The sequence below is a fragment of the Pseudochaenichthys georgianus genome, chromosome 17 (genome assembly GCF_902827115.2).
Source record: "Pseudochaenichthys georgianus chromosome 17, fPseGeo1.2, whole genome shotgun sequence".
In the NCBI taxonomy this organism is placed as follows: domain Eukaryota; kingdom Metazoa; phylum Chordata; class Actinopteri; order Perciformes; family Channichthyidae; genus Pseudochaenichthys; species Pseudochaenichthys georgianus.
The window spans coordinates 31,249,511-31,271,565 of record NC_047519.1 but is presented as its reverse complement, the minus strand read 5'-3'; the positions used below and the strand labels follow the sequence as shown (position 1 = coordinate 31,271,565).

General features: G+C 39.9%; 1 protein-coding gene and 2 long non-coding RNA genes across 6 annotated transcripts; 2 read left to right on the top strand and 1 right to left on the bottom strand.

Moving 5' to 3' along the window:
* Positions 1 to 9,571: 9,571 nt before the first annotated feature.
* LOC117462470 (uncharacterized) lies at positions 9,572 to 14,527 on the bottom strand. Of its 4 annotated transcripts, none has more exons than XM_071206274.1 (14): positions 14,220 to 14,527; positions 13,486 to 13,713; positions 13,298 to 13,373; positions 12,920 to 13,200; positions 12,744 to 12,815; positions 12,577 to 12,653; positions 12,421 to 12,498; positions 12,130 to 12,335; positions 11,792 to 11,888; positions 11,531 to 11,691; positions 11,309 to 11,415; positions 11,074 to 11,218; positions 10,863 to 10,977; positions 9,572 to 10,601 (listed from the first exon to the last, which is right to left on the bottom strand). In XM_071206274.1, exons 9-14 carry the CDS (start codon positions 11,814 to 11,816, stop codon positions 10,357 to 10,359), a joined length of 798 nt encoding a protein of 265 aa, XP_071062375.1. In that variant the 5' UTR covers positions 11,817 to 11,888; positions 12,130 to 12,335; positions 12,421 to 12,498; positions 12,577 to 12,653; positions 12,744 to 12,815; positions 12,920 to 13,200; positions 13,298 to 13,373; positions 13,486 to 13,713; positions 14,220 to 14,527; the 3' UTR covers positions 9,572 to 10,356. The 4 variants fall into 4 exon arrangements, 3 of the variants coding, with proteins under 3 accessions (XP_071062375.1, XP_071062376.1, XP_071062377.1); XR_004553823.2 differs by having other exon boundaries at positions 10,444 to 10,601; XM_071206275.1 differs by lacking the exon at positions 14,220 to 14,527 and having other exon boundaries at positions 13,486 to 14,122.
* A 4,397-nt stretch (positions 14,528 to 18,924) lies between these two features.
* LOC117462472 (uncharacterized) lies at positions 18,925 to 19,444 on the top strand. The gene is made up of 3 exons (XR_004553826.2): positions 18,925 to 19,003; positions 19,082 to 19,159; positions 19,245 to 19,444. It is a non-coding gene; the product is annotated as an uncharacterized lncRNA (long non-coding RNA).
* Positions 19,445 to 20,413: 969 nt separating this feature from the next.
* On the top strand, positions 20,414 to 21,551 carry LOC139435595 (uncharacterized). Its single transcript, XR_011644822.1, has 3 exons — positions 20,414 to 20,502; positions 20,599 to 20,713; positions 20,972 to 21,551. It is a non-coding gene; the product is annotated as an uncharacterized lncRNA (long non-coding RNA).
* Positions 21,552 to 22,055: the final 504 nt, after the last annotated feature.

Genomic DNA, 22,055 nt, shown 5'->3' with positions numbered 1-22,055 from the left:
TATGGGGGCTCGTGGTTGAACCTGGTCGTTTCGGAGGTTAGTTTCGAAAATGGAGTCCGTTGTTTTGTGAACGGAGGGGAATTAACACACAGCTGTAGCGGGTTACGGCAGTGGACCGTGATGGAGCACAGCTGTTTGTTTGGGAGTGGTCTTGAGGAGGGTAAGTGTGGCAGTGTGACTTAGAAGGCAGCTGTTTGTTTATGAATGCGAGTAGGTGTGGTGCACTGAGTATTATTCACGGCAGTCACGTACCGTTGGTCTTGTCCCTGTTAGGCTTCAGTACGGTCTCCCTTGGAGGTCGTAGGGGGGGCTGTTAGTGTGGTGTGAACGCGGTTGGAGCTATTAGCTCGGGAGCACACCGAGGATGCAGGTGGAGTTGCCGGTTTTCTGGTTGCTTCGCCGAGTTTAAGGTATTTACTAGTGCGTAAATACCCGCCGTAATTAGCACCTGGAGTGGAGTGCACCAGATGGGCGTAAACTGGGCGTAACTCTACGTCAGACGTAGAACCAAAGGTTAAGACCAAACTAAGTTAATGACTAGTGCACCACTTTGACTTAAGCCCTGTTCCGCCCCGGGTGTAACTTTTACGCCTAGTATGGCGCAGGCGTGAATCAGAAAGACAGACTAGTATCCATAGTAACGTAAAACAGGCAAGAAGGATATCAACGATGGCAGGGCGTTTTGTTTACAGGATTAACAATGAAAGGGCATTAAGAAGAGAGAGTCGTCCATGATCGAACAAACCCACTAGACATCTATTCGGACAGTGAGCTAATAGAACGGTTTCGTTTCAGCAGACAAGCCCTTTTTGAATTAATCGAGGAGGCATTTACATTGTCTGTCACCTCCATCCATATTCCGCTCTTCAGTTTAGACGCTCTACCCTCTCCGTTAAAGCTCCCAACGATGGAGTCATAATTGTTCCTTACACTCTGCAGCAGTGCATGGGTCTCAGCAGTTGTAAAATTAGGCTCCTTTTTGTCCATCTTTCCAACTCAATGGTTTGGTCAGGTCAGCAATTAGTTTTATAGGGCTGGCCTTGCTATTAATACATAATCAACCACAGGCCCTAACCAATCTGGACATGCATTCCAGGTGTGTATTTGCAATTACTTATTATTCAGAGACTGATGTAGGCCTACTGACTGAAAGAACGGTCAGAACACAGTCATGGCAGGGATTGTTCACATCTTCCATGCTGGAAGGAAAGGTTACCGCCAAAGGGTCCACACCGCGTGCCCCAAACCTCTCCAACATTACACAACAGAAGAACTATACAATCATTTTCGATTTGGACTTGATGACATCAACTACATTGCTGATCTGGTCAGGCCACAACTGCAGGCGCAGAACCTTGCGGAGTCATGCTCTGACTGTAGAGGAACAGGTCCTCATTGCCCTGCGCTTTTACGTATGTGGAACATTCTATCAGGTCATAGCTGACAGCATGGGAGTCCACAGGACAACAGTGGGTGAAGTGGTGACAGCTGTGTCTGATGCACTGGCTCGCCTGCTGGATCACTTTGTGACTTTTAGCAATGATGGCCAGATTGCCAAAGTGAAGCAGCAATTTTTTCTTCTGGGAGACATGCCCAACACCATTGGGGTGATCAACTGCACCCATGTACATATTCAAGCACCTCGTCAGAGGGAGTGGGAATATTTCAACAGGAAAGGGAGGAACAGCAGCAATGTGCAACGTGTGGGAGATGCTGACCTTGCCATCACCAACTGTGTTGTGAGATGGCCTGGGTCAGTCCATGATGCACGAATCTTCAGAGAGACGGTTGTTCACTGAATTTCAAACCAACAGGCCGGATGGAACAAGGTGTGCCATTGAGCGCTTGAATGGAGTACTGAAGAGGCGTTTTGCATGCCTGAACTATCTGAGTGGAACCCCAACGAGCATGCTGCATAACACTGCACTGTGTTGTGCTTAGGGTTGCAAAATTCCGGGGGTTTTCAAAGATGGAAACTTTCCATGGGAATTAACGGGAATAAACTCGGAATTTTCCAAATTAAAGGTTGGGTCTTCCTAGGGAACTTAAATATAGTTGGGGAAGGTATATTTTAGCATAATCTTGACTAAAACAAACAGATGCCATTAAAGTACACTTGAATATCCATGCCATACTGTAGCACACTGCTTACTGCATGGCTATTGAGACCACACCCCCTACACAGGCACTGTGCATTCCTCCATCACATGCACAGATGAGTAATATTTAACTCAACATTCCTGTTTTTGTTCTTCAATGAAACAAATAATTGTTCAATAAAATAATTAAAACTTTCCGCCCCTTTGCAACCCTAATTGTGTCCATTGCAGAGTCCCCCTCTCTGACATCGATGATCCCCCAGAGCCCCTCGCACCTGCTGATGTTCTAGGCCCACCTATGGATATCCCTCTAAATGAGAGACTGAGTGGTGGTGCAAGGCGAGATGCTATTGTCCGCAATTACTTTTGAAAGGTGATGACAGATGATGGACTTTTTTGTTGTTGAAGATATATATTTTTTTAATCTAAATTACATTTGTGATTGACAATCTTTGTTGTGATACTTTTATGAGCATACACATTTATGTCATCAAGATTTGGTTGAAAACAAAATAGGCCACCACAAACGTGAGCAAAAATGGAAAAATAAAATGTATTTCCCATGAAGGCTAAAAATGGTGTTATTTCAGTTAACAAACTTTGCCATCTTATTTAAATTGTAACATATTTTAAGTAGGGCTGTCAAACGATTACAATTTTTAATCAGATTAATCACAGCTTAAAAATTAATTAATCATGATTAATCACCATTCGAACTATGTCCAAAATATGCCATTTATTTATGTATATTGTTGTGGGAATGGAAAGATAAATGAAAGCAGGCGGATATATCCATTTAACATACAGTATCTATGTTTATTATAACATTTTTCTGCATGTCAAAATGAAAGACAACCCACACACCTATCAATCATCAAACCGTGGGGTCTTAATTTATTACGTGTTGATTTCTATCAACGGGGGAGTACTTCAGGAAAGTCGACGGGGGGGGGGGGGGGGGGGGGGGGGCTAGTGGAGTACTTCGTGACCACAGAGTGTGAACTTGTGATCAGCTGTTTTAGCGCAGTTCTCCAGTGATGGGGGGAGTCTCCCTCCGCAGCCGGTTGGCGTAGTTTTAGCACAGTTCCGTTGTACAGACCGACGTTAACAGCAGCCCTGTCTGTGCACACGGAGACCGACTCTGTCGTCCGGTGATCTAACCGCCTTCTGGAAAAGCTTCACAAGTACGTCGGTACGCAAATGCGCTTTGTGACACAAGTGACGGTACGCATTTCAGATTACGCACATAACCTGCGTACCAGTTATGTGCACCCCTGTACTACAGCAAGGCCCTTTCTCATTTCATCAAATCCCCCTCCTCGACTCCTCTGTCCTCCGGTAGTGACCCGGAAATGAATTTTAGCGCGCCATGTTGAAGGACATCCCATTTCTCTAAATGCACGTCGAGGACCGAGCATCGAGCATCGAGGAGGCTCTCTGGAGGAGCTCTAACCGAGGATACACTGATGGGTCCTCCATGGTCCTCCGCGGCTCCTTCGCGGATGCATTTCCGGGAACAGAGATGTTTCAAAGAGTCGTGACGCACGGCCGGACTTATCTCAGCCAATGACAGCTCTGCATGCATCCCCTGGATATTATTTTAGAAACTGCTTTCATCGCGACGCGATGTTTACAGAGAGAACAGATGTGAGGTCCTTGCAGAAAGCAGAGCAGTGTGTATAATATATATCGCTCAGTATAACAGGCCTACTCTCTTTATTTGCTTTAGTTTAGTAGTAGATATCTACAAACAAAGAGTCGATATTTTTCTAAAACCATTCAGTGCTTCACAATAAAATACACAACGGCTGTAGCCTGTTTTAGGAGCTGTATGTGCATGTGTGTGTGTGTGTGTGTGTGTGGTACAGTGTGTAGGTGTGTGTGGTACAGTGTGTGCGTAGATGCAGCGGACAGACAGGTCTGTTGGTTTGGTGTCCTCTGCTTACTTTTAATACTTGTAAATACAACTTTTGGCCCGTAATTTATTTTCCTCATTGTAGCGACCAAAGGGGAGAGGGGGGGGATATATCCAGTCTCTGATAGTGTTACGAGTTATGAGAGTGCTCTATTTGATTCTGAAATTGTATTTATTTATATAAATATATACACATATATATGTGTGTGTGCGTGTCCGCATCTGTAGCCTGTTATTGTCTCATTATACCGCACTGTGAATGAATCAAAGTAAATATATAAGTCATCATGAACACATCTGTCCATCAGACAGAGGGCTGCTGTGCCTCCTGTCATCATTAATGGACGTCTCTTTAAAATGACCGCTCAGAGGAGAGGAGTTCTCATTTCTCTAACCGCCTGCTGCTTCCCCTCCTCTCTCCTCGGTTCCCCTCCTCGGCTCCTCCGCTCGCATCTCCTGTGGGCGGGACTAAGTATCGAGGATAGGAGTCGAGGAGGGGAGTCGAGGAGGGGAGTTCGAGAAATGAGAAAGGGCCCAAGAGTATTCTCCGTCGGGACTTCCTGCAACAACACCACGCCGTTATCAAAGATGTTCTATTGAGAAGACGATCACTACGTGACAAAAGTTTTCAAAACCGTGGCTACTGAAATCAATCTTACTAACTGCTGTCTGTGCAATTTACTCCGCGCGAGTTGGCAGACTTTATTTTGCTTACTTTAACATCATTTTTCATGGTGGGGCCAAGCCATGTCTTGGTATGGGTGTAGCCTACCCCAGCCATACCCTGGCGCTGCCACTGGTGGCACGTATGAGGCGGGCCATTCTGCACATGCGGTAAATGCGTTAAATATTTTAACGCAATTAATTCAAAAAATTAATTACCGCCGTTAACGCGATAATTTTGACAGCACTCATTTTAAAATAAAAAATGAATTGTACTGTACATTTTGCTCTGGAAATCCACCCCCCATTGATACTTTGAAAGGTTTAACAAAAAAATATCATGAATTAACTTACATCAAAATGTCCACTTTTCAGTTTAGCTCAGCGTTGATTGTACTGTGAGGCTCCAAGTACAATTTGTACTTCTGTTTTGAAATTCTAAAATTAAAAAAGAACATGGGTATCATTAACAGACTGACTAATGAATGGCAATTTCACCAATAATAGGTTGAAATTATTCTACTGACAGTATAAACCGAACAATTTAAATTAACGAGCAGTTTTTTACTAACTCGGACTATAGCACCAGTGTAAGGTGACACTCAATTGTTGGTTTTAAAAAAAGGTACTTGGAAAAATCCACACTTTAAAAAAAAAATTAAAATTGTGAAGATCTATATTATAAATTCAGATGTGAGAGACACAGCTACAGCTCTATGGAGCTATATCAGGGTCATAAGTTTTGATCATTCAAAAAAATACAATTTATTTGAAAGTCCAAGTTTTCATCCTGAACTTTGAAAAATACAGTGTTTGTATTAACCTTACTGTTTAAGTGTTAAAGGTTTAGCATTGACTACTTCCAGTCAAGTAAAAAGTATTTGAAATAATTTTTCAGGTTGAATATTATTTTGATTCAGTTCAGCAATTTTTTTGAATAAAATATTTATTTTCATATTTCACTTTTATACATATTTTGATATTTGAATATTAGTTTTTTTCAGTTTCAGATGTATTTTTTTTCGCTTTCAGATTTATTTTTTTCGCCTTCAGATCGTTTTTCACTTTCAGACTTTTGACCCTGATATTGCTTCGGGGGGCGGGGCTTAACAAAGAGTAGTTTGGTACCCTGAGTGACAGCCCTCCCTCTGTCATGATGCCTTCATGGATGTTAGGTAGCGCAAGAAATACAACTACACACTTTCTATACATGATACTCCCATGATTGGTGGTAAACAAAACTGATACCAGTGTCAAAGTTCCGTTAAGCGAGCTGTTGAGCATCGTAGTTGGCAAAAATTGCGGTATAAGAGCAATAAACTACGTGCTACGTGGAAGCGTTCCCCGCTTCCACGTAGCTCCTTGAACGCAGCATAGTATTGGCTTGGCTTTTGTGATGGCGTCAGGTCCACCTGCTGGCTCCATGGCTGGCACCAGCGCACAGGTAAGAAATATTAACTTTTTTCCATTCATGGTCTTAGATGTTATCCAAGATCATGATTATAATATTATAGCGACATACATAAAAGGAAGGCAGGCCTTTTGAGGTGGGGAATGAATGTGGCAACGCGGGAAACTAACCATGGCATTGAGGTTACTCATGTAGGCTATGCTATTAGCTATAGTCAGTGCAAGTGAATTTCTCTTATGTTGATAGAGTCCAGCTCACGTGTTTCTCTAAATCTGTTTTTGCCAGAGTGGCGACCGTAATTCATCTGTGGCTGCAGCAGCACACACTTTAATAACCGTGCTCACACAGCACCTCTCTTTAAATGATTGGTAATAACTTACATTATGTTTTGATTTTATCACCTATTTATAGAGTTTGTTTACAAAGCATAATTGTTGCAGTCATTTTCTTTGCACGTGTCCACTATCCACAACGATAGTGTTCATGCTGTTTATTATTTGAACATGAACTAATCCAGTGCAATATGGTAAATTGATGTTTGTCAATTCTAGGAGCAACTGAAAAGGGACTTTCTTCAGAGACTACTGACTAGAATTTCCCAGATCACGCAAAGACTGCCCTTAGATGTTGACTATTTGCAGTTTGCAGTGGACCAGGAGATGGCTCTTTTTAGGTCGCTATCAGGCCAGGTTGATATGTCACAGGATGTTATCAATGCTTTGACTGAGCTGTCAAGGCTTGTCAATATTGAAGACATCTCTAATCAGACCCCTGTGCCAAGCTGTGAAGCAGGACTTTAATAACCTGTGAAGTGAAATGGATCAGTGGCGGGACGTCCGAGCTACTTCTCCCGATGTGATCGATTACGCACTTTAAATAACGTTACTGCTTTGTGACGACTGGCAGGCAGGTGCTGTTTCAAAGTGTAACACTGATTAACACAAATGAACCTGTGGATGGATTTTCTTTACATCCTTTTAATATCATTTCTTGGTCGTCCCGAGAAATGGGACGACCAAAATATGTTGTCTGTCCTCAGCAACTACAAGGCTTAATAGAAGACTTGTCCCTACCAGTGTCGGCCATAGCAACACTTCTGGGTGTATCTGAGAAGACAGTCAAAAGGCGCATGCATGAAAATGGCCTTTCCATAAAACAGTCCTACAGTACCCTAACTGATGATGAACTAGACAATTTGGTTCGGTCAGTTAAGGCCAGGACACCACATGTAGGATATCGAATGATGAAAGGAATCCTGAAGGCCATGGGTCACCGTGTGCAATGGAAGAGAGTGTCTTCATCAATGCATCGTGTTGATTCTGTGGGTGTACTCACAAGAATGGCAAGGATGGGGTGTGTTGCAAGAAGGACATATTCTGTTCAGGGTCCTCTGCACTTGGTACACATCGACACCAATCATAAACTCATCAGGTACGCCACACATTTGATGTTTACATGCCATTTACAATAAACGATAATAGAGTACAAATTAAAAAAGTTATGTTTTAAAATGCCCTGTCACAGTTGTTTGCATAATAGATAACAGACACTAAAAGTGATTTTGTGTTGTTTTTCAAAGATATGGTCTTGTTATTTTTGGAGGGATTGATGGCTTCTCACGGAAGGTAATTTTGTTTTCACAAATAACAATTATTTATAAGTCAGATAATGACAGTTATTGGTTAATAACTAAACCTGATGCATGATTTACAGTTCCTTTCAAAATATCTATATTTTTAGTTTGTATCCATCTTAAACCTTGTAGCAAGAATGTCTGGTGTTGGTTTTTAAACATATTTAGAGATCTGCTTTTATTTATTCTGCTTAATAATTTTCTCTGCTGCAGATCATGTACCTGGGTGCTGCCACTAATAATAAAGCATCGACTTCACTTGACTTCTTCTTGGAGGGTGTGCAAAAGTATGGCTTTCCATTAAGGTAAGGCCAACATTAGGTGTGGCTCCCTGTTGTACTCTTTAGTAATGTGGGCCTTATCTGTCATTAAAAGATGCATAATGGTTTGTATAACACTTACAGTGATCAATGTTTTGATCACTGAAATGACCCGAGAATTATTCACGACCGAGTCATGAAGTAACTACGACTCTCGAAATAAATCTGACTGAAACCAACCTCAATCTGTCCAAAGTCCTATTGATAATAAAATATATCGTATAGAATACTTGATGACTAAGTCACCTTGTCTCTCCAAACAAACCATGTTTAGGATTATTTCCATTACATATTCATTTTTGACCCGTCTTTAAAAAACAATAAAAATAACTTGCCTATTTTCTTCTACATTAAGAAATCTTAAAAATGCCATGTCATAACTTTTTGTAATGTTTTATTTCATGTGTGTGATTAATCTTTTTCATGCGATGCATGTTCACTATAAGGGGCTGTGGAAGGGGAAGCTTCATGTCAGGGAAAAGTGTGCACAATCAAAGGTACATTCTTTGAAGTAATGTCAAACAATGACAAACACAAAGCCATAATTTGTGAATATACTGTGCTTTGTCCAATTTGATGATTTTTATTTTAACAGAATCGAACGTTTGTGGCGAGATGTTTGGATGGCTGTTTCAAACGTGCACTACGAGGTTCTTCACAGCCTCGAGGATGAGGGTGTTCTAGATCCGTCTGATAGCATCCACATGTTCTGTGCCCAGCATGTATTTCTTCCGTGTCTTCAGAGGGATCTCAATGTCTTCAGGATGGGTTGGGATAATCACCCTCTAAGGACAGAGCGAAATTTGTCCCCACACCAACTGTGGACAATGGGACTCCTCCATAATCCTATTGATGTTCCAGACCTTGCAGAGGTACTCATTACATGTTTATTTCAAGCAAAATTGTATCAACATCATTTTGGCCAGTGTTCTCAAACTATTTCAACTAAAATATATTAGACCAAAGTATTGTGCTTAAAACAGCTTAACACAATTAAACTTATATTATGAAAGAAATTGGCATTGCCACTGTATGTTCGCTGTTCATTACATTAGTATTGAACCTTTGGGCTAGGAACAAATTATATTTGTCATGTTTCAATGGAATTTACAATCACTAGCATCAAATAAATGAAAGATAGATATTTTTCTATAAAATTGCATAAAACTTGCTTACTAATGTAAAATGCAAAGCATGGGACTGCACTTGAAATGCATTTTGTAAGACCTCAAAATCACCTCTTTTGATAGGTGTACAGTTGAAAAGGCAAAAAAGTGTTTTGTTTTTATTCTTTACATTCTCTAGTGTTTGTGGTGCTTAAAGTTATTCTTGGTCCCATAAAATCCATGACTGATATTTAATTTTTATCAAGGAAATGGAGGATGCAGATCTTGATTTCAACACTGCCAGTGAGCCAGATGAGACCAGTCCTGGAGTGATTCTCCCACCTGTTGAAAGTCCCCTCAGTGAGCAGGATATGGCAGGACTTTTGGCCAATATTGATGTTACAAGACCATCTGGGTCCTACGGCCGAGACATTTATTTAGCTGTATTGAACCATGTATTAAATCATGCATCCTAAATGCAAACATGTTTCAAGGGTTTAACCATTTAGACATTGCGATCGCGGACACCTGGCCGGAGCCGAGGTGCTATTAAGCCCAGCTGCCCGGAGTCACATGGCGGCCCTGACTCTCTCAAAGCCGGCCGCAGGAGGAGTAACACGGCGATCCTCTCACCTTGTACTTTATACTGAACAACCGCAATAAATGTGCCGTGGTTTATGGAAACTCGTGTACGTCTCGTCATCTTTCCGTTGTGGCCTACGAGCCGGTCATAACAACATCAACACCTTTAAACCCTTAACATTTTTAATATATTCCATATCACAGTTCTGGGTAGCAACATGTTACAACATTATATCAATTTGTTTGTTTTTCTTTAAGAAATGTTTAACCGAGTGGTGCAGTGATGACGTATTTGTGTAGTTCGACCCGGAAGTAAGCTGCAAGGGTTCCCTCGACAAAAAGCAATGGGATATCCTACAGTATGGAGAAATCCCACTGCTTTTTTGTTGAGGGAACCCTTGCAGCTTACTTCCGGGTCAGCCTACAAAAACACGTCATCACTGCACCACTGTATTGCTGCCATTACTTTTTTTTTAAGATTACTTGACTGGAAGTAGTCAATGCTAAACCTTTAACACTTAAACAGTAAGGTTAACTTGGAACAGAGGTAATTAATGGTTACCTTATTACACATTGCTAAATTCTTGGCCTAATTGAAACGCTTCAGTCAGGATGTTTTTGAATTTGTCATAGGGCCTCATATGTCTCACAGGTAAGGTGATTGTCTTGGCACATGCTGTCACAACAGGGTAACAGACACTGTGATGCCCAAAGTCTGCACTGCAGGTCATGATTGAATTGGATCACAACTGCAAAGTCCTTCTTCTCTGAGGGAAGAAGTGGGACGTGACCCTGGCCTGTGATCCACTGCAGCAACGTTGCAGGTGTGATGGGATGTAGGCCATCTTTATCTACATGCCCATGATCTTCAGCTATGAGGAAAATAAACAAAAACCGTTATGACAGTTTAAAGTGTAGTTTTCCTTTAGTGCAAGTGAATTGTACTGAGGTATTTTAACCACAGAATGTCTGATCCAAAAAAGGTAATCAAGTTTTTGTAATTCAGGATTCCTACAACATCCTAAACATTAAATTCAAGGACATTTTAATGTTTTTCCAAGCCCAATGCCTTCAAATTTAAAAACCCAACTTACACTTAAATCTTCATTAGAAGTACATTGAAAACTTTATACCTTCATATAGGAAGTCCTGAATGAAGTTCATCATCTCCAGCTCAACCTGATGCCTGGTAGTCCCTTTGTCACTCAGTTGAGGAAGAATGGATGCCATGACAAACTCTGCATTGACCTATGATGAGAACAAATCCAGATGTAAATTATGTACTCTTTACTCCTTAACTTTAAATATCAAATTGTAAAGAATGGTCTCTTTTGTTCTGCTCACTTTGACATCTTCCCCAGAAACAAACAAGGGCTGGCAGATATCTGGGTACTGACTCATCAGTGAAAGGAGCCCATACAGTTGCAAGCCTTCCCTTAGTTGTTCCAACATAGGCTGCAGCCGCAGCAATGCGTGGAGTATGATGGCACTACAAAATTACAAAGTAAATGCAATCCTAAATAAAAGGTACTCATGTAACCTCTTTTAATATACAAAAATAAACCAGTGTCAAGCATACCGAACAATGGTGTACTTGTTTGGAATGGAGACATTTCCAGTGTATCCACAATTCAATATTTCATCAGATAGGCCTATCATCATTGAATGCTCAGTCGCCGACTCAACCTGAAAACAGAGAAGTACATCTCTTTACCATATTCAATATAAACCTATGACTATAATTGGAAAATAAATGATTATTTCTTATTAACCCAGCATTTACATAATATAGAACTCATACCTGGTCAATTAACTCTCTCAGCTGGACATCTGCCACTGAATCACTGTTGAGATCCTTCTGGTTTATACGTCCACTGCAGAGGTAACTAAGTCCATGGGCTGAAGAAGGCAGGGGCGGGGCCACCTTGTGCCAAACTAACAGCCAAAATCTCTCCCACTGTCCTATTAACACAGATTGAGCATGAATGCATTTTTACGTTATATAACATTTATCAAAAATGAACAGTTGGTCCTTACTGGTCATGCTTAAAAGTAAACAAACCTGTAGAGGTCACTGTCCAAGTCATTCAGAGAGTAACGTGGGATCCGCTGCTGTTGAGGTCCTTCAAAGAAACGACCCTCAATTCATGCCACCACTTCTACACACAAGTACAAAGACCATTTACTTTAATAATCAGGATACTATTTTACAAGTATTTTATTAATGTCTAACCCCGTTTAAATACAAAAAAGGTTAAGTAGTATATAACAAAGACTAAAAGAAAAAAAGTCTTTGTTAATCAGCCCTTCAACCAAAGTTTCACAAACATTATCCATAAATCTAGACTATTTGAATTAAGAGTCAAATGTAAGAATGCAAAAATGGTTGTTTTTGTTTACCTGTGAGAAATTCTTTTCGGAGGGCTCCTGTGTCGACTCCTGCCTCCCCAAAGAAGGTCACGTTCAGGGTAGCTGTGGGTGAACTGCCTTTTTGACGCTGCCACTGGAGAAGGCCTCTTTCGAGAATGTTTGTTCGTGAGATTTGTATATTGAAACGTTTCTCTTCGTCTACTCTTCCAGAGATTGTGTCCAATACGTCATCAACACTGCCAAACAAAACTCATAATTAACAGGCATAAACTACTGATATTGAATAAAGAGCTTTTTTAGAATGAAGATCCCAGTATTTACCTTTCAAATTGCCTCTCCATTGCCTTTCCATTGTTGTGGCCCATGTCAGTTTTCTCATCCAGACGGACATGTTGATCTCTGAAAAAGTACAAAGGAGATGTATATCGTTAATATAAAACATGTAAAATGAACCTTAATGTACTCGCTCTAAAATACCTTTCTCCACACATGCTTGCATGTATTTCTAAAAACTGTGGTGTGAAGCTCTCGAAGCAGATGGGACATGGCACCTTCTGATGGAGGTAAAAGTTTAAATATTAGCAGCTGTATCAAGTTTATATAGGCAATTTTACAGTGCAATGCAATACAATTAAGTCCTTTACCTCTTCAAGAGATTTCTCTGTATGGTTTTGCACAGGGTGCACGACCGAAACAATTTCCACCTCACTTGTTGTCTAACAAACAAAAAATATGTTATAACTCACGGAATAAAAAAATATTTAAAGCAAGTTGTACTATTAAAAATGCAACATTACATATATTTCATGCCCACATTTACCTCAATGTCTTCTTCCAATGATAGACACTCCTCCATACACTCCTGGACATGCAGAGCCAAAATTTGCAGAGGAAAATGTAACTTTCATGTTTGGCATTGGGCTTTTGGCATATTCTGGAACTCTACAGCATCCGCGGGCAAAGGTGTTAGGTCGAATTCATGCTGCAGAGGGACAATATACAGGGTGTTCTTCCCTGCCCCTGTGACACTGCGGAGGAGTGTGCCGGTGTATCCGTCCGAGTCAGGCGGAATCATTATAAGTTTTCGTTTACCCTGACCTCCTGTAATTTACATTGTTTGAATCATTTCAGTTGCTTTAAGCTCAATATTTAAATGAAAATGTATTACAATGAATGTTATTTGACACATTTTTCGCACCTGTTGATTTGTAGAGGAGCCATCCTCCATCCAGCGCCTGCAACTTTGAATATTCCTTTTTCAGGAGACTGAAGAACTAAGGAAACAATAAAGTAGGGTGTTCTTGAAATCAAACCAACTCTACAAATAAGTTCGAAGTTTCAAATATGAATACAGGTTATATAAATATGGTTTTCTTTATACAATACCTCTTCATGGCTCACGTCCAGGGGCATCGATATATGTCTTTTGCCCAGTCCCGCCTGGGCAAGCGCAAATTCTTCTGCGCTTGGGTACTGTCTGCATTGAAGTTTAACAGGTAAACATAAAATGTAAAGGGTCTCCAGTTTTTCTTCGCTTGAGTTGCAAAGGTCTTGAGAGCTGGAAGCTTTCTCTTCAAGCAATTTTTTTTTTTCACAAAGAATCCAGGGAAAGATCTGCATTATTTAAACAAAAAAGTAATGTTGTTTAGCACATAATCATAAATGGACATATCAACTTGCAGTTTACCTGTAGATAAACACAAATATATATGTATTAAAATCTAAAACCTGGCCATCTCCTGCTCTACAGAAGGACCAGGCAGTGTCTGGTCCTCATTCCTTCCTTCCGGCTGTCCCTGGCTTAGATGCTGTGTGAGCATGGTTATTAAAGTGTGTGCTGCTGCAGCCACAGATGAATTACGGTCGCCACTCTGGCAAAGACAGATTGAGAAACACGTGAGCTGGATTCTATCAACATAAGAGAAATTCACTTGCACTGACTATAGCTAATAGCATAGCCTACATGAGTAGCCTCAATGCCATGGTTAGTTTCCCGCGTTGCCACATTCATTCCCCACCTCAAAAGGCCTGCCTTCCTTTATGTATGGCGCTATAATATTATAATCATGCTCTTGGATAACATCTAAGACCATGAATGGAAAAAAGTTAATATTTCTTACCTGTGCGCTGGTGCCAGCCATGGAGCCAGCAGGTGGACCTGACGCCATCACAAAAGCCAAGCCAATACTATGCTGCGTTCAAGGAGCTACGTGGAAGTGGGGAAGGACAACGCTTCATTGCGGATAAGTAATTTCACATTCTAGCACAGTTTATTGCTCTTATACCGCAATTTTTGCCAACTACGATGCTCAACAGCTCGCTTAACGGAACTTTGATGCTGGTATCAGTTTTGTTTACCACCAATCATGGGAGTATCATGTATAGAAAGTGTGTAGTTGTATTTCTTGCGCTACCTAACATCCATGAAGGCATCATGACAGAGGGAGGGCTGTCACTCAGGGTACCAAACTACTCTTTGTAAGCCCCGCCCCCCGAAGCAATATCAGGGTCAAAAGTCTGAAAGCGAAAAAAAAAAGATCTGAAAGTGAAAAACGATCTGAAGGTGAAAAAAATAAATCTGAAAGCGAAAAAAAAAGATTTGAAACTGAAAAAATTCAATCTGAAACTGAAAAAAACAAATATTCAAATATCAAAATATGTATAAAAGTGAAATATGAAAATAAATATTTTATTCAAAAAAATTGCTGAACTGAATCAAAATAATATTCAACCTGAAAAATTATTTCAAATACTTTTTTTTGTTTTGAATACAACACTGTATTTTTCAAAGTTCAGGGTGAAAACTTGGACTTTCAAATAAATTGTATTTTTTTGAATGATCAAAACTTATGACCCTGAAATAGCTCCATACAGCTCCATCAGAACAGGATAGGAAAATAATATGAGATATACAGCTGGGGGGGGGGCATTGGGGGTCATTAAATGTAATATTATGGAGCCAGGGAGGGGGGTACATATTCAGACAAAACACAACATTTACAAGATTACATTTGTAATTTTAAATGAGAAAAAAACAATGAATATTTTTAGATAAAAGTAATTTATTTGCCAAAAAAGAAACTTGGATATTCTAAACTGATTAGTATAATTTAATTGGTAAACCTTATCTGTGTTGCTAGAGTTCAAAAGATGGCAAGCATTATATATACTACGTCTACTGCACACAGACACAAACTGTAAGAGAAATGCAGTCTATGGTATATACTTGTCTTATTATATTTAACTATACAAAGCGGGAAGCGCGTGAGTTAAATTCACTCTGTGATTGGCTGAGAGACAGGAGATGTTCGACTGATCCAGAGATCTATAATATAATTTCTATTATAGGGCTCTGGACTGACCCACACAGCAACCACAAGATCAATTAAGCAAAAATGTTTGCCTACGTGAAATACTTAGACGACGGAGTAAAAGAAATCGTTCCGACGTCTTATATCAAGGACTTTGACAGGGAGAAATATGTACAAAGTAACCTTGACACTGTATATTGGGTACGCTGGGAGGACGATTTCTTCAAGGGACAAATATTATTTGTAAAGGGTGAGCGATGGTGTCCTGAATACTGCATTAAAACCATAGCGTTAATAAATGACCAACTAAGATATGCTAGTTACATTTGTTATGAGTTTTGGCTAAAATGGTAGCGTTAACGTAATGGTTCTCCAACTAGCAACTGCTAGTTGGAGAACCATAAGTACCAACGTTCTTTACCTTAGCGCTACCATTTTAACCAAAACTCATAACAAATGTAACTAGCATATCTTAGTTGGTCATTTATTAACGCTATGGTTTTAATGCAGTATTCAGGACACCATCGCTCACCCTTTACAAATTTTGTCCCTTGAAGAAATCGTCCTCCCAGCTACCCAATACAGTGTCAAGGTTACTTTGTACATATTTCTCCCTGTCAAAGTCCTTGATATAAGACGTCGGAACGATTTCTTTTACTCCGTCGTCTAAGTATTTCACGTAGGCAAACATTTTTGCTTAATTGATCTTGTGGTTGCTGTGTGGGTCAGTCCAGAGCCCTATAATAGAAATTATATTATAGATCTCTGTCAGTCGAACATCTCCTGTCTCTCAGCCAATCACAGAGTGAATTAACTCACGCGCTTCCCTCTTTGTATAGTTAAATAATAAGACAAGTATATACCTAGACTGCATTTCTCTTACAGTTTGTGTCTGTGTGCAGTAGACGTATATTATAATGCTTGCCATCTTTTGAACTCTAGCAACACAGATAAGGTTTACCAATTAATACTAATCAGTTTAGAATATCCAGTTTCTTTTTGGCAAATAAATTACTTTTATTCTAAAAATATTCATTGTTTTTTTCATCCTAAAATTTGTAATCTTGTAAATGTTGTGTTTGTCTGAATATGTACCCCCCTCCCTGGCTCCATAATATTACATTTAATGACCCCCAATGCCCCCCCCCCTGTATATCTCATATTATTTTCCTATCCTTTCTGATGGAGCTGTATGGAGCTATTTCAGGGTCATAAGTTTTGATCATTAAAAAAATACAATTTATTTGAAAGTCCAAGTTTTCATCCTGAACTTTGAAAAATACAGTGTTGTATTCAAAACAAAAAAAGTATTTGAAATAATTTTTCAGGTTGAATATTATTTTGATTCAGTTCAGCAATTTTTTTGAATAAAATATTTATTTTCATATTTCACTTTTATACATATTTTGATATTTGAATATTTGTTTTTTTCAGTTTCAGATTTATTTTTTAGTTTCAAACCTTTTTTTTCGCTTTCAGATTTATTTTTTCGCCTTCAGATCGTTTTTCACTTTCAGATCTTTTTTTTTCGCTTTCAGACTTTTGACCCTGATATTGCTTCGGGGGGCGGGGCTTAACAAAGAGTAATTTGGTACCCTGAGTGACAGCCCTCCCTCTGTCATGATGCCTTCATGGATGTTAGGTAGCGCAAGAAATACAACTACACACTTTCTATACATGATACTCCCATGATTGGTGGTAAACAAAACTGATACTAGCGTCAAAGTTCCATTAAGCGAGCTGTTGAGCATCGTAGTTGGCAAAAATTGCGGTATAAGAGCAATAAACTGTGCTAGAATGTGAAATTACGTATCCGCAATGAAGCGTTGTCCTTCCCCACTTCCACGTAGCTCCTTGAACGCAGCATAGTATTGGCTTGGCTTTTGTGATCGTCAGGTCCACCTGTGGCTCCATGGCTGGCACCAGTGCACAGGTAAGAAATATTAACTTTTTTCCATTCATGGTCTTAGATGTTATCCAAGAGCATGATTATAATATTATAGCGCATACATAAAAGAAGGCAGGCCTTTTGAGGTGGGGAATGAATGTGGCAACGCGGGAAACTAACCATGGCATTGAGGCTACTCATGTAGGCTATGCTATTAGCTATAGTCAGTGCAAGTGAATTTCTCTTATTGTTGATAGAATCCAGCTCACGTGTTTCTCAATCTGTTTTTGCCAGAGTGGCGACCGAATTCATCTTGTGCTGCAGCAGCACACACTTTAATAACCATGCTCACACAGCATCTAAGCCAGGGACAGCCGGAAGGAAGGAATGAGGACCAGACCACTGCCTGGTCCTTCTGTAGAGCAGGAGATGGGCCAGGTTTTAGATTTTAATACATATATATTTGTGTTTATCTACAGGTAAACTGCAAGTTGATATGTCCATTATGATTATGTGCTAAACAACATTACTTTTTTGTTTAAATAATGCAGATCTTTCCCTGGATTCTTTGTGAAAAAAAAAAAATTGCCTTGGAAGAGAAAGCTTCCAGCTCTCAAGACCTTTGCAACTCAAGCGAAGAAAAACTGGAGACCCTTACATTTTATGTTTACCTGTTAAACTTCAATGCAGACAGTACCCCAAGCAGCATCGAAGAATTTGCGCTTGCCCAGGCGGGACTGGGCAAAAGACATATATCGATGCCCCTGGACGTGAGCCATGAAGAGGTATTGTATAAAGAAAACCATATTTATATAACCTGTATTCATATTTGAAACTTCGAACTTATTTGTAGAGTTGGTTTGATTTCAAGAACACCCTACTTTATTGTTTCCTTAGTTCTTCAGTCTCCTGAAAAAGGAATATTCAAAGTGCAGGCGCTGGATGGAGGATGGCTCCTCTACAAATCAACAGGTGCGAAAAAATGTGTCAAATAACATTCATTGTAATACATTTTCATTTAAATATTGAGCTTAAAGCAACTGAAATGATTCAAACAATGTAAATTACAGGAGGTCAGGGTAAACGAAAACTTATAATGATTCCGCCTGACTCGGACGGATACACCGGCACACTCCTCCGCAGTGTCACAGGGGCAGGGAAGAACACCCTGTATATTGTCCCTCTGCAGCATGAATTCGAACCTAACACCTTTGCCCACGGATGCTGTAGAGTTCCAGAATATGCCAAAAGCCCAATGCCAAACATGCAAGTTACATTTTCCTCTGCAAATTTTGGCTCTGCATGTCCAGGAGTGTATGGAGGAGTGTCTATCATTCGGAAGAAGACATTGAGGTAAATGTGGGCATGAAATATATGTAATGTTGCATTTTTAATAGTACAACTTGCTTTAAATATTTTTTATTCCGTGAGTTATAACATTGTGTTGGAATATTTTTTGTTGTTAGACAACAAGTGAGGTGGAAATTGTTTCGGTCGTGCACCTTGTGCAAAACCATACCGAGAAATCTCTTGAAGAGGTAAAGGACTTAATTGTATTGCATTGCACTGTAAAATTGCCTATATAAACTTGATACAGCTGCTAATATTTAAACTTTTACCTCCATCAGAAGGTGCCATGTCCCATCTGCTTCGAGAGCTTCACACCACAGTTTTTAGAAATACATGCAAGCATGTGTGGAGAAAGGTATTTTAGAGCGAGTACATTAAGGTTCATTTTACATGTTTTATATTAACGATATACATCTCCTTTGTACTTTTTCAGAGATCAACATGTCCGTCTGGATGAGAAAACTGACATGGGCCACAACAATGGAAAGGCAATGGAGAGGCAATTTGAAAGGTAAATACTGGGATCTTCATTCTAAAAAAGCTCTTTATTCAATATCAGTAGTTTACGCCTGTTGATTATGAGTTTTGTTTGGCAGTGTTGATGACGTATTGGACACAATCTCTGGAAGAGTAGACGAAGAGAAACGTTTCAATATACAAATCTCACGAACAAACATTCTCGAAAGAGGCCTTCTACAGTGGCAGCGTCAAAAAGGCAGTTCACCCACAGCTACCCTGAACGTGACCTTCTTTGGGGAGGCAGGAGTCGACACAGGAGCCCTCCGAAAAGAATTTCTCACAGGTAAACAAAAACAACCATTTTTGCATTCTTACATTTGACTCTTAATTAAAATAGTCTAGATTTATGGATAATGTTTGTGAAACTTTGGTTGAAGGGCTGATTAACAAAGACTTTTTTTCTTTTAGTCTTTGTTATATACTACTTAACCTTTTTTGTATTTAAACGGGGTTAGACATTAATAAATACTTGTAAAATAGTATCCTGATTATTAAAGTAAATGGTCTTTGTACTTGTGTGTAGAAGTGGTGGCAGGAATTGAGGGTCGTTTCTTTGAAGGACCTCAACAGCAGCGGATCCCACGTTACTCTCTGAATGACTTGGACAGTGACCTCTACAGGTTTGTTTACTTTTAAGCATGACCAGTAAGGACCAACTGTTAATTTTTGATAAATCTTATATAACGTAAAAATGCATTCATGCTCAATCTGTGTTAATAGGACAGTGGGAGAGATTTTGGCTGTTAGTTTGGCACAAGGTGGCCCCGCCCCTGCCTTCTTCAGCCCATGGACTTACAGTTACCTCTGCAGTGGACGTATAAACCAGAAGGTTCTCAACAGTGATTCAGTGGCAGATGTCCAGCTGAGAGTTAATTGACCAGGTATGAGTTCTATATTATGTAAATGCTGGGTTAATAAGAAATAATCATTTATTTTCCAATTATAGTCATAGGTTTATATTGAATATGGTAAAGAGATGTACTTCTCTGTTTTCAGGTTGAGTCGGCGACTGAGCATTCAATGATAGGCCTATCTGATGAAATATTGAATTGTGGATACACTGGAAATGTCTCCATTCCAAACAAGGACACCATTGTTCGGTATGCTTGACACTGGTTTATTTTTGTATATTAAAAGAGGTTACATGAGTACCTTTTATTTAGGATTGCATTTACTTTGTAATTTTGTAGTGCCATCATACTCCACGCAGTGCTGCGGCTGCAGCCTATGTTGGAACAACTAAGGGAAGGCTTGCAACTGTATGGGCTCCTTTCACTGATGAGTCAGTACCCAGATATCTGCCAGCCCTTGTTTGTTTCTGGGGAAGATGTCAAAGTGAGCAGAACAAAAGAGACCATTCTTTACAATTTGATATTTAAAGTTAAGGAGTAAAGAGTACATCATTTACATCTGGATTTGTTCTCATCATAGGTCAATGCAGAGTTTGTCATGGCATCCATTCTTCCTCAACTGAGTGACAAAGGGACTACCAGGCATCAGGTTGAGCTGGAGATGATGAACTTCATTCAGGACTTCCTATATGAAGGTATAAAGTTTTCATGTACTTCTAATGAAGATTTAAGTGTAAGTTGGGTTTTTAAATTTGAAGGCATTGGGCTTGGAAAAACATTAAAATGTCCTTGAATTTAATGTTTAAGATGTTGTAGGAATCCTGAATTACAAAAACTTGATTACCTTTTTTGGATCAGATTCTGTGGTTAAAATACCTCAGTACAATTCACTTGCACTAAAGGAAAACTACACTTTAAACTGTCATAACGGTTTTTGTTTATTTTCCTCATAGCTGAAGATCATGGGCATGTAGATAAAGATGGCCTACATCCCATCACACCTGCAACGTTGCTGCAGTGGATCACAGGCCAGGGTCACGTCCCACTTCTTCCCTCAGAGAAGAAGGACTTTGCAGTTGTGATCCAATTCAATCATGACTGCAGTGCAGACTTTGGGCATCACAGTGTCTGTTACCCTGTTGTGACAGCATGTGCCAAGACAATCACCTTACCTGTGAGACATATGAGGCCCTATGACAAATTCAAAAACATCCTGACTGAAGCGTTTCAATTAGGCCAAGAATTTAGCAATGTGTAATAAGGTAACCATTAATTACCTCTGTTCCAAGTTAACCTTACTGTTTAAGTGTTAAAGGTTTAGCATTGACTACTTCCAGTCAAGTAATCTTAAAAAAAAAGTAATGGCAGCAATACAGTGGTGCAGTGATGACGTGTTTTTGTAGGCTGACCCGGAAGTAAGCTGCAAGGGTTCCCTCAACAAAAAAGCAGTGGGATTTCTCCATACTGTAGGATATCCCATTGCTTTTTGTCGAGGGAACCCTTGCAGCTTACTTCCGGGTCGAACTACACAAATACGTCATCACTGCACCACTCGGTTAAACATTTCTTAAAGAAAACAAACAAATTGATATAATGTTGTAACATGTTGCTACCCAGAACTGTGATATGGAATATAATAAAATGTTAAGGGTTTAAAGGTGTTGATGTTGTTATGACCGGCTCGTAGGCCACAACGGAAAGATGACAAGAACGTACACGAGTTTCCATAAACCACGGCACATTTATTGCGGTTGTTCAGTATAAAGTACAAGGTGAGAGGATCCCGTGTTACTCCTCCTGCGGCCGGCTTTGAGAGAGTCAGGGCCGCCATGTGACTCCGGGCAGCTGGGCTTAATAGCACCTCGGCTCCGGCCAGGTGTCCGCGATCGCAATGTCTAAATGGTTAAAACCTTGAAACATGTTGCATTTAGGATGCATGATTTAATACATGGTTCAATACAGCTAAATAAATGTCTCGGCCGTAGGACCCAGATGGTCTTGTAACATCAATATTGGCCAAAGTCCTGCCATATCCTG